Below are 12,827 nucleotides of genomic sequence, written 5' to 3'. Positions count from 1 at the left end.
TAAAGGGAAGAAGGTGAAAAGGTAAGGTTAAGATTTTTTTTAATAGGGTCAGCGCTTTTTTTTTAAATTATGATCACGTGGATTTTAGGGGCCTGTTATGTGGGTGAGGAAAAACATGTCCAAAACTGGGCTGTAACATTCCAATGTAGCTTAAAAATGAAGATGGTTGATCAGAGTTTAGAATGATAGAGTTAATTAATTACGTTCATTTCATATGGACGAAGTTTGTATCAAAATGATAATTTGTCATCATGCATTGTTCTCTTATGTAGTAGTTAAATTTGGAATCTTTACTCTTTTACAGCCACATGCATTAATATTGTTATCAATCTACTTTGATTAAACACTAATAATCATCAACGAACAATTTAAAGGTTTGTATTCATCACTCGAGAATCACAAGATTGATATATTATTCCATTGAATTTTATACATGAAATAAAAGCCAAAATTTGATTATCTATCACTACTCTCACATTATATCACTCAATACCTCAACCTAACTCTAACTACTACTACTAATACTACTTATCTTCTAAATAATAAAGCAAGGAAAGAAATAAAACTTGCATAGCTTCATAATTTCAATCTCCAAACTATCATGGAAACTTTCCTTTTTACTATGATCATGCACCATTTCTATCTCCTCTTTCCTTCAATTTCCAATGTCTTGTTTTTTTTCCAAATTAAGGAGTTTACTAAATAAGGGCTAACTTCCAACATAGGTCACATTTATATTATATTTCCACCACCTAGGCTCTTTGTTGTTGAACCCATTTAGAGAACACTTTCAAAGTATTCATATCAGCTCTATAATGCTTTTGTGTAAATTCTAGCAACATAGGCCATGTGAAATCAGGATATTTCCTTTGGTTGTTCTCATTGTCTACAAGTTCTCTTGGTGGTTTTACCACTTTGTCCTTGCTTGGGCATAGAAAAAATGCTAGTGATTTCCTTGGTTTCTCACTATTCACCACTGCTCTATGCAGGCAACTCTTATATATTCCATTCGATTGAGCCTGCAATAGCATCAAAAACAAACGTGAGAAACGTACGTAGTTTTAATTTTAGGGTTATGGATAAACAGTTAAAAAATAGTTGCATATTATAATACTTCATAACATAAGATAGAGTAACACATAATTTATTATTTATACCATGCAATTCAAAATTTTATTTAGTGCTTATTATCCATAATCCTTATAATTTGCAAAAACTTAATTAGTATATTATGGCACCATCAGCTGAAATGAATGATATTGATAACAAAAGGTCAACCACGTATCATAAATTCATAACATATCAGATATTATATTTTCACATTTTGCTATAAAAAGGTGTCCTAAAAAAAATTGTACTTTCCTTTATAAGTTAGTGAAGTTAAAAAGTGAAATACCTAATTAATTTTATTTTATTTTGGGTTTTTGTTGTGGGATCTATATATCCTTGTATTTATTTATTGAAACTTTAGAGGAGCTACTTAAAAATAATAATAAAAAAAAATTATGAAAAAAAAAAATCTAATTTAATCACAATGATATGATTAGAGACACAAAGTTGTAATATCAAAAGTAACAAAGATTTAATTTTTTCAATTCAAATCAACCAAAAAAAATATGTATAAAAAAATCTCCCTAGAAAGTTTTAATTCACTGAAGATATGAGAGTGACATTTCACATAAAAGTATAAAACAAGTATATATAAGGTGATCAATTTTAGGACAAAGGAAGAGTTAGGATAAGATATTAATGACATATTATTGGACGCTCCATACACGTACCATGAAAGTGTCACCAATGTTGACGACAAAAGCGTTGAAATTGGGTGAAATGGAACGCCATTTTCCATCTGCAAACACTTGAAGACCTCCAACTTGATCTTGATGAAGGATTGTTAATGATGTTGGATCACAATGAGGCCCGGTACCGAGTGTAAGGTCCGGTCTTTGACATGGTGGATAGTAATTCAATCTCATCACTGATTCATTGTCTTCATAAAAATCTCTAAATGATTTTCTTCCTACTCCCATGCTTAGTCCTAGCAACTCCATGATTCCTAGGGATAGCTTGCTCATCGCCTCGCAATAGTCTTGGTACACCTTCCTGTGTATTCATTCAAGTATATGTTGTAAGCAAATGAGTTAACTATAATATTCCACCTTTGAATGATCTTAAAGAATATTAATAACCAAAAAAAAAAAAATGTTTAGGTTATTAAATTAGCTTACCCTAAGTGATTGAAATCATCACCCAATTTATTGTTGAAGTATTCTTGGACAACTTTGTTGGAAGAGGATGAACACTCATCATTAGAAGAGGGAGGAGAGAATTGGAAGGAGAGAGTCTCCTTCCAAGGAAGACTAGAAGAAAATCTACCGGTGAAGCTACTAGCATAGCCACAATGCTCACCAAACTTCCTTTGAGCCTTCTCTTTCTGAGCCAAGGGTTGGTCGAAGAAATCATCCATCAAGTTATGGGCATCCCTAACCAACTTGGAATCAACACCGTGATTCACAACTAGGAAAAACCCGTGCTTGAGGCAAGCCTCACCCACTAGCTTTGAAACCTCCAGGGTTTCCTGGGAATCCCCTGATAGGAAACCCTGGAGGTCGATGAGGGGAACTGGTAGCTCTTCCGGGTCAATGATGCTTGGCTTCTCATCATCAGGCCATATAAATTGTTGTGGTATGCTATGTTGGTGGCTAAGAATTGAGGAATCAAATACAAGTTGTGTGTCATCTTTTGAGTTTTGGTAGGTTTTTGTGGTAGTATGAGGTATGTTTCTCATGCAATCAATAGCCATTTTTGCATGAAACTTTATGAATATGTATAAATATATTTATATTTTCTTATGAGCTCAAGGGAAAGAAAGTACCCTTAAAAATTATATTAGACAATAGATGGAAAGGTAAAAGGGAAAAAGGCGTATGTTTTTCAATGAGTAATGAAGGAGAAATGTTGAGGGATTATATAGCTCTAAAAAAGGTAAGTAATTTGCAAAAAGGGGCTTATAAAATTGTGTATTTGCAATAGGGGTTATAAAGTGAACAAAGTAGGGAATGGCCCAAGTTGTTTTGTCGTGTGTGGAGATTGACAGAGAAGCTTTTCCCAATGGAATTTGGCGTCTCTTTAAGAAAGAGAAATTATTAATTAATTTATTATTACTTCTTACTAATATAATTGAGTGAGTAACAAAATATAGCTAAGCAATACTCTCATTATCATTTTAGTATCTAGTGAAATGTGTCAGACCTAAATTTATTTTAGCTATACAATCCAATCTTTCAATGGACAGCCTTGAAGTAAGGCAATTGATTGTCAGCAAATTCATAGGTCCATCAAATTAACAAATTAGTAAAAAAAACTCTAAATTGAGTTGTATGATTGATCAACTATCTATGCATTACTTTGTCTTTGCTATCGATATGTTAATTTTTATTTTACATCTGGGTGTATATCGTACACTACCTAATACAATATTTTTATTTAGTTGCTCATGATTTGGAAGAGGATCAAATCACCAGCAACTAAGTACTTGTATAAAGGTGTGGGTGTATCATGTGCATATGATGTACTCAATTGTATTATGAACATCTTTTAATTTGTTCAAGTTAAAAAATCAAATAATAATCAAATTTTCATCTATATTCTTAATTAATGCTAACACATTTCTTGTTTTGTGGGTATTAAAAGTGTTTGCAAAATCCGTTGTTATTTAAAACGATAGTTAATACAAAGTACAAGTACTATTCTTAATTGATTTTCAATTAATAGTTAGGTAAGCTATTCTTAATTTTGCATTAAACCAAGATCCAGCAAAAATTCTAGTATTCGCACCAAATACAAAAAAGATGTTAACAAATAAAATGATAGTGAAAAATCTAAAAATGATAAAACTTTTTGGCCTTGTTTTGATATTTAAGTGCACCAAATAGTTGGTAATAAGGGCTCCTTAAATCCTTAATACGTGTCACGTAAACTTAATTGTGACACGTATTAAGCACTAAGTTATCTTCAATTGATGATAAATATAAGTAATGACTAATGAGTTGCTTCTTTTTTATGGCTTCAAAAAAAAAGTTGTTTCTTTTTTATAATTACTCAAACATATGAGTGCACTTGTACTCTAAAGATTGAATATGCCACAAGATCATGCAGATTTGCCTTTAGGATTATAATATTATGATTTTCATTTTTAGATAAACCTATAATATACATTAAGTTGTTAGATATGGAGTATATAAATATGTAACTAACATTTACTAAAAACGCTAAATTAACAAGAAAAAATAACTATCTCCGTTAATTATTATATGCAATTTGGGGTATTATTTGTAAGATATAATAAAATTCAAAAGTTGTACATAATAATTAACGGAGGTAGTAAAACTTTTAATCATAATATCATAAGTGTAAAATATATGTACTGATTGATTGTGTGTAAATTTGAATTTAAAGTTAAGTAAAAAAAATCTTAAAAAAAAACCTTAGAAAAGAAAAGGAATTGAATAAAGAAAAAGTTTTAATCAATCGTGGGTATAAGTTAAAGTGATTTTTTATAGACAAGAATGTGTTTTGTTGGCTCTCTTTTTTTTTTTCTAAATTAGACCCATACATGATGAAATGATGATAATATCTAGATCTTTTTTTACTAAATATAAAGCAAACCAGCCCAGTCCTATGAAAACAAAATAATGCTCTATTACGAGATTACGGAGTATATATTATATATCCCTTTCAGTATTAAGGTGAGTGAACAAAGCCTTATTACATGTTTATTTTGACCTAAAACAATACTTCATATTTTTATTTTTTATTATTGGGTTATTTTTTAAAAAATATAATTATTTTATAAATTTATCTCTAGATACTTTTTTTGGTTATAAAATGAATTATTTGTAGAAAATTAGATATAATAGTAGTGGAAGTTGTACATTGGTAAATATAAAAGCCAAAATACTTATGTTGAACAATAAAAATAAAATATGATTTTAAAATAAATATTTCGTATATCATAAATTTTTTAAAATCAGACAATTTTTCGGTCTCTAATATAATTATATCGTGACTCAGAGCAGTGGCGGACCTAGGAACTTCCGACTGGTGGGTCACAATCGATAATCAAGTATGTAAAAAAAAAAAATTACCGAACAACCAAATAATAGTACTAAAAAATACATCCAAATATTCAAACAGTACAAAATACAACCAAATGTTCATATAATACTACAAAAGACAACTAAATAGTAATGCAAACTTATTACAATAGTTCTCGACGAGTTTTCATGTTTTGATATCGATTCATGATATCTTCCATGCTAACATTCAAAAACAAATCATTCTCCAAATAAGTAATTAAACAATCATTCAACATTTGATCTCCCATGCTATTTCGTAGTTTGTCTTTCACTTGCTTCATGCCAGAAAATACCCTTTCCACACTTGCCGTTGCGACAGGAAGAAGCAACACCAACTTCAAAAGTAAATAGACCCTATCATGAGTTTCAGACAATCCCGTTTCAACCAATTTGATTGAAAGATCACTAAGACCCTTCAAATTCCAAAACCTTTCATCTCCTCTAACAGAACAAATGTAACTCTCAAGTGTATGACCAAAGACTATCAATTCTGAACTTGGAAATTCATTAGGACAGAATTTTGCAAGCTTAATCAATTTTTCCTTATCAAACTTAGAAAAACGATCCACAGGACTCAAACAAGACATACACACAAGTAGTTCTTTAGTTATTTCGGGAAATCGATTTTCAAGTTCTTGCAATTGAAGATCAATGACACCAAAAAAAACTTCAACTCGAAAATGATGTAGATTAGACACTTGTGGGCATTTACCTCTAAACAACCTCCTCCCAGGAACAACATATTTAGCCTCCATATCTGGAACTGCAATGTCATAGTCACCAATAAAAGAAATTACCTTTTCCATATGAGAATCCCATCCTTCATATCTCATTTTTTGCAAATTAGTCTTGGTTACATTAACCATGGCCATTGCATTCACAATGTCTTGATCGTGCTTTTGTAAGGCCACATTCAAAGCATTTGTTATCGCAAATATACTAACCATCAAGTGTGCCACGAACACAAAATCAAAGGACATCAGAAGATTTGTAAGTGTTTAAGCTCTATTAGAATCTATTGTATCAGATACTTTTGCAATATCCTCAAGAGAACCAAGGATTATAGGGAATAAATCAAGTACATTCAAGATTGTCTTGAAGTGAGATCCCCAACGAGTATCACAAGGTCTACCTAATCCACGTTCTTGATTTAAACCTGAACCCGTTTCAAGTTCACCTAGAGACAATGCATCCACCACTCTTTGAGCTTGATTTTCACGAAGAAACTCTTTCCTTTTTGGTGAACCCCCGACAAAATTCAAGAGAGGTGCAAGTACATCAACAAATAACCAAGCACAATCTGAATTCTTTTTAGCAAGTGCAACTTGAGTTAATTGAAGTTGGTGAGCAAAGCAGTGGACAAAATAAGCTTCTTTACACTCATTCTCTATAAGAGTCCTAAGGCCATTAATAGAACCTTGCATATTACTTGCCCCATCATAACCCTGACCCCGTACTTGAGAGAAAGACAAAGAATGCTCCATTAATAAGGATTCAATAGCAGTTTTGAGAGTCAAAGAAGCAGTGTTTACAACATGCACAATACCAAGTAAACGCTCATACACTTCTCCCTTTCTATTAACATATCTCAAACAAAGAGCCAATTGTTCCTTGTCAGAAACATCAGCGGACTCATCAGCAAGGATAGAAAACAAACCACCATCAATATCTTCAAGCATTGCTTTAGTGGTCTCTTTTGCACATGCATTTATGATATCTTTTTGGACTTTAGGAGAAGTAAGTTGACAATTACTAGGAGAATTTTTGAAAACAACTTTAGAATATTCAGGATTACCTTTGGAAATAAGGGATAAAAGTGAAAGAAAGTTACCTCTTCTTAAGGAACTTTCTTTTTCATCATGACCACGGAAAGGCAACCCTTGGAGTAAAAGCCATTGGATAGATTCAATTGAAGCTTCAAGTCGCGTCCTATATGCATTTGTACTCTCGGCGGTTTGTTTTGTCAAGGCTTGTGTGATGCTTGAATTTTGTTTCTTGAACAAATCCATAGCTAAAACAGCATTATTATGTGCACTCAAGTGTTTACCGACATGTTTTCTTATTAAATCCGATCGATTCCATGATTTGAAACCATCACTAACAAAAGCATCACCTCCAAAGGCATTTTCATCCTTGAATAGATAACAAGGGAAGCAATAGGCAGCATCCTTTTCCACACTATAATCAAGCCAAGTCCAAGTATCAAACCACTTAGCACAAAAGCGACGATTTTTGCCAAAAATAGAAGTTTGAGTAAATGTAAAGTCTTTGGGCTGACAAGGCTTTCTTTGAATGTAAATTCTTCTCACTAAATCTCTAACATCTTTATGAAATTGACTCATTTTTCTCCTCTTTCCTGGATCTTGTGGAAGATTAGCAAATTCATGTTCACTTAATCTTTCTCCAAAAATTGGGGTATTAGGAGAACATTGGTCTTGTTCATTTTGAGGGGAATTTTGAGTTGAATAATGAGATGGAGATGAAAGTTGTTCACTTTCTTGAGGTGGAGTTATAGTTTGTTCATTTTGTGTTGGATGTGGAAGAGAAGTTGGAGTAGGATTCTTTTTAGCAAAGAAGCTAGTAATGTTTTGCATTTCATTTGGAGTACGTTTTCTCTTCATTCTGAAATTTGAATAAATATTGAACTAAATCAAGCAATATTCCCCAGAAAAATTATTTGAATAAATATTCAACTAAATCAAGCAATTTCACATAATGACATAATCACATAAACATATTACACAAAACACAATTACACAAAACAGATTTCACATAAGTTCAAGAGACAAGTAATGCAAATTTGATAAAAAATTCACAAAAAAAAAAAAGAATCAATTGATGATTAGTTGATTACCTACCTTGCTAGGCGGAGGCGAGCAGCGGAGCAGGCGGAGACGAGCAGCTGAGCAGGCGGAGCAGCACTGCAGTAGGGCCACGGCCAGTCGGCCAGCACCGCAGCACGGCAGTCGGCAGCACTCAAGTCTTAGGCACGCACTCAGCAAGACAGCAATTCGCCAATTCAGCAGCACAACCAACTACAAATTAACAAATCAACCAAAGTTTAAACCAAAGTTTAATAAAATTAACTAATTAGACTGAATTAATTTGAAGATTAGAAATTAAAAATAAAGATTAGAAATCAACTTACTAGCGAGTAGCGATTTCGAAATGCGATTATGCGACTATGCGAGAAGCCACGAAGAGGACGGAGTCCACGACCACCGACCACCAGGCAAAGAGAACGGTGGCTGCCTGGCTGGGACGAAGCGAAGAGGCGAACTGAAGAATGGAGATGAGGCGAAGTCGCGAAGAGAAGAAGGCTAGGGTTTGATTGTTTGAAGAAGACAGAAACTCGGGATTTCGAAAGCAAATGTCAGTTTTTTTTTTTTTTTTCAAAAAATAACTTAAAATTTTTTTTTGGGCCTGGTGAGTCACTTGACCCACCAGGTCTAAGCCCAAGTCCGCCACTGACTCAGAGGACTCCGAGGACGATGATGATGACTTCTCATTTCTCATGCTAAGGGATTTCTACCTCTTACACATTTTGGAACATCAAAATTTCAAAATGAAATGAGCTAAAGCAATATGGCGTTGAAACCAAAAACGATACTCTAATCAACCATCTGTTTTTGACAGAAGAAAAGATACAGAAAATAATGATATAAGACCAAAAAAATCTGTAATAATAAGAAAATAAGGTTAAGGCTAAAGACACAAAAAACAAGCACGGTACACTTTTAGTTTTCAATTGTTTAATTTTGTTTTTTTAGGCGTAGTAAAAATCGTAAGTGTAATGATTTAAACCAGATTCAATCTTATACGGAGTATATCCTTTTGAGGAATTTAACCCGTTAGACTAGTTTTAATTTCGATTGCAAACTTAGGATAAAAATATAAAAGAGAGGTTTTGTACATTGCACTTAAATACAAGAGAGTGCCAAAAAGTTTACATATTATGTGGGAGTATTAAGTAGTATAGCGATGTTACCATGACATGGGCCACCACCGGCCCACAATTCTTACTATATGGCTATCGGGCTCTGCCCCAAATATTAACTTCACCGCTAACATGAAACTCTAGGCCTAATTTTGTACGGACTACTACATTGATAACCTTTTCAATATTTAATCTCTCTTCATTTGGATGTTTATATAGCTTCCAATTCTTGGAAATACAATAATTAATTAATTATTATTTTAGAAAACTATAATAATTAATAAATCTTGTCGGTATTAATTAATTATTTGACCGTATTTAACTTTCAAGTCGAAATATTATCTTCAAATTTTATCAACCTAGGCATCACGACACAAAAAGTACACTCTAATATCGTATATCTAAATATCCTACATTATAGAACGAATTATTATTTGACCATATTTAACATTCAAGTAAAAATGTTATCTTAAATTTTATCAACCTTTTGGGCATCGTTCGGGTATAAAACTAGTATAAATAAAAAAATCAAGGTTTCTTATGTTTAACAATAACGGAAGTTCATTTTTCGTTAATTTAAGAGAAATTGAAGAAAGTAATAAAATATTGAGGTATTGGGATAGGTGGAAGAATAAAAAAATTGTAAAAAGTAAAAGTAGTGGAGAGAATTGGAGGAGAGAGAACATTAAATTTATAAAATATTATTAATGGTGGGCCCACGAGGTGAGAAAAATAAATTAAATATTGTAAAAGTTTTCTAAATAAGAAAATAGAGTAAGTTTTTAAAAACGGCCGAAAAAGAAAAGTGGACCAAGTATTTTAAAACGGAGGGAGTAAATGATAAATGTGACTATGTCGACTATGTCTTTTTTTTCCATAGGTGTACATTTTAGCTTTTAGAAGTAACGTCAAAGTAGCTATTTGGTATTCTTCAAAAAAAAAAAAAAAAAAAAAAAAAAAACTATATTTTTGGTAAAAGTGTTCATTACAAACTAATTGTTGATATAATTAAATTTTTAAATGGTAAATTTATTAGTTGACATTTGACAAACACCACTCCAAAAGTTAGTTTTGTTAGCTTTTGGAAAGCAATAATTCAAAAGTTAATAAGTATGTACCATCATTTGGCCTAACACTAACATTTACATTAGAAAGTATTTTCATACTACGTATTTTGTACTGATCAAAACATTAAATCACTAAAAGTTATTGTCAAACATATAAGGTAAGGAAGCCCACTAACAAAGCCCAAATTGAGATGTCATATTAAAACACTTGGGTTATAAAGTGAAGCTCTTATTTAAAAAAAAAATAATAATAAAAAAATAAATAAATAAAAAAATAGGGAGCATAATAATCACACAGTTACACTTAACAATGAAATCTAATACACTTTCACAAAATGTGTCTACTCATATTGAGTATCCAAATCTAACTCTAGTTAGAAATGATCCTATCATTACTTCTATTGGATTAATATTTAAGAATTCTAGCTTACAATTATTACCTCAAACTTAAACTTTGTAAAATATTATCAGTTTGTAATATTCAAGTACAAACATTATACATGACATCAATGAAAGTGAAAATGATAATGATAGATAGAGGAGTTGATATTTTATTACCTAGAAAACAAAGTTTGAAAAGAATTATCAATTCATAATACTAATGCATGACATTAAATTAGTGAAACTGTGAAAGTGGACATGATAACGATCAAAGTTCACAAAATTTCATAGAATAAAACGTTGCTTTTCAATGAAAGGAATATCCAAAATGTCATACTGTTAAAATCTTTGACTTAAATTGGATTGATTGACAAAACATATCAATCTTCATATTTTCTTGATATTAGAGGATGTAGTTAGACAAATATGGGTAGGATATATATTAATGGTACATGCACCAAGGAAATAAAGAAGCCACTAATGTGATTTAATTATGCGATTCTTCTAAAGATCATACCATCTTAATATTAATCACCCCTCTAAAATTAATATCTCAAGAACTTCTAAAAAATATACTCGTATATAAAAGAAGTCAATTCACGAATAGTTCATCCCACTGAAATGTTGTGATGAGACCTATATCTAGAAAAAACATATATTGTGTTTTAAAAAGTGTAAAAAGAAATGATTAGAATATAAGTCTATTGAGCTATCTCATTTATAATTCATTGATTCTCACAATCGGAGTCCAATTTAGATAAGTGGTCAGCAGTCTGTATATATGCATTAGAGGCCTTATTAGGGCCATTACCGATTTAATAGAAGTGACATATGGTGGACACATATTATTTCTATCATTTAAAAGTTTCCGATGTATACTAGACACTAGAAGATATATTGCTGGCAAAATTTCATGGTGGGTCTGATGCATTTCATGCTTCATGTGAAGTAATTGGCACATTAGCCTAAGGTACTAGATCAAATAATAGTTTCTACTCGAGAGGAAATCAATTTATGGATGCTGATGAGATTTATTCATTGACATTTAAAAGACAGTTTGGTAAAAAGATTCGAATAAAAATGTGATAATAATGGCCCATAATTTTGTTTATGGGTGATTTGTATCCATGCTTACCACTAGTTAGTTTTGCTCCACTTGATTCAATGAGGAGGCAAAAGAAACTTTTTGCCATTTGAAATGACCAAGATTAGTGATTAATTACCTTCTATGATAGGAGTAGACCGTATAATTATGCTCTCTATGAATTCATACTATATCGATTATGACTCTATTAGTCCTTGTCAGGTGGTTTATTATGTGTTACTCTCTCTATTTTAAATTATTTGCATCAGTTTAATTGAACTGAATCATAAATTTAGATTTTGTATTACGCTATTTTAACTTAAAATGAACAAAATCGATATCGTTATTGAAAGGTTGAGATGGAGTAGGTCATACATTGTATCTCCCCTTTCATTTGAATTTTGAACCTAAATGCGGAAAAAACCTTCATTACAATTCACCTATTACTAATAGAGTAATTGGTTATACAATAGCTTTACACGAGATTCTATATGGTCTAATCTCTCCCTAGAAAGCTATGCCAATGTCCAATGAAATTGTGACACACTATCTAAGGCTTCATAGCAAGGTAAAAGATTCTGGGCCCAGATGATGAACAACCTAAAGGAGAGATTTTGTTCGTTGGCATGTGCAATAATCTGTCAATGTTGTTTGCCCATTCAAAGTGCGGCAATCCTCATGGGCCACTTCAAAACTTCATTCAAAAAAATATGATCATCATAATTTTACCAGATAGCGGTTTTATATAAGCATTTAATGTATTAAGTATAGTATCGAAATATTAGTTTAAAATATACATATTAATAAAGCAATCGGTGTCATAAATGTTTAATTTATAATAAAAAAAATACTTTTAACTCCATCCTTACTTAAATTATACGTAAAAAAAAGGTTAAAAATTGCTTCCTAATTATTATTCTTTTATACATATAAGGTTCTAACCTAATGAAGAATTTCTCTTTTAATCTATTGTTAAAGTTGTATTATGTATTTCTTAGAAATATTATTACGTATATAATGATTTATTTGCCCTTATATATTGGTGTGCATATAATACATTTAAAATTCAATCAAATTATACTAGCACAAACCAAAATAATTTGGAGCAAACAAATCAAAGAAAAAACACTATAAATTCATACATCAATATACCTTAATTCAAGTAAAAATGTAGCCTAAATATGACCTAAAAAAGTTTCTATTGAACCAGCCTATTTTAT

The 12,827-nt window shown here is 31.4% G+C and overlaps 3 protein-coding genes across 3 annotated transcripts; all 3 read right to left on the bottom strand.

Annotated features, from left to right (window-relative positions):
* Positions 1 to 381: 381 nt before the first annotated feature.
* LOC110729743 (gibberellin 20 oxidase 2-like) lies at positions 382 to 2,937 on the bottom strand. Its single transcript, XM_021909528.1, has 3 exons — positions 2,229 to 2,937; positions 1,782 to 2,103; positions 382 to 1,019 (listed from the first exon to the last, which is right to left on the bottom strand). Exons 1-3 carry the CDS (start codon positions 2,801 to 2,803, stop codon positions 753 to 755), a joined length of 1,164 nt encoding a protein of 387 aa, XP_021765220.1. The 5' UTR covers positions 2,804 to 2,937; the 3' UTR covers positions 382 to 752.
* A 2,323-nt stretch (positions 2,938 to 5,260) lies between these two features.
* LOC110729505 lies at positions 5,261 to 6,010 on the bottom strand. The gene is made up of 2 exons (XM_021909237.1): positions 5,432 to 6,010; positions 5,261 to 5,341 (listed from the first exon to the last, which is right to left on the bottom strand). The coding sequence occupies exons 1-2, from the start codon at positions 6,008 to 6,010 to the stop codon at positions 5,261 to 5,263; spliced, it is 660 nt and encodes a 219-aa protein (XP_021764929.1).
* A 126-nt stretch (positions 6,011 to 6,136) lies between these two features.
* LOC110729504 (zinc finger MYM-type protein 1-like) lies at positions 6,137 to 7,759 on the bottom strand. Its single transcript, XM_021909236.1, has one exon. The coding sequence runs from the start codon at positions 7,757 to 7,759 to the stop codon at positions 6,137 to 6,139; it is 1,623 nt and encodes a 540-aa protein (XP_021764928.1).
* Between the last annotated feature and the right edge of the window lie 5,068 nt (positions 7,760 to 12,827).

The sequence above is a fragment of the Chenopodium quinoa genome, unplaced genomic scaffold (assembly GCF_001683475.1).
Source record: "Chenopodium quinoa cultivar QQ74 unplaced genomic scaffold, ASM168347v1, whole genome shotgun sequence".
Classification (NCBI taxonomy): domain Eukaryota; kingdom Viridiplantae; phylum Streptophyta; class Magnoliopsida; order Caryophyllales; family Amaranthaceae; genus Chenopodium; species Chenopodium quinoa.
This window is presented reverse-complemented; position numbering and strand designations above follow the sequence as displayed.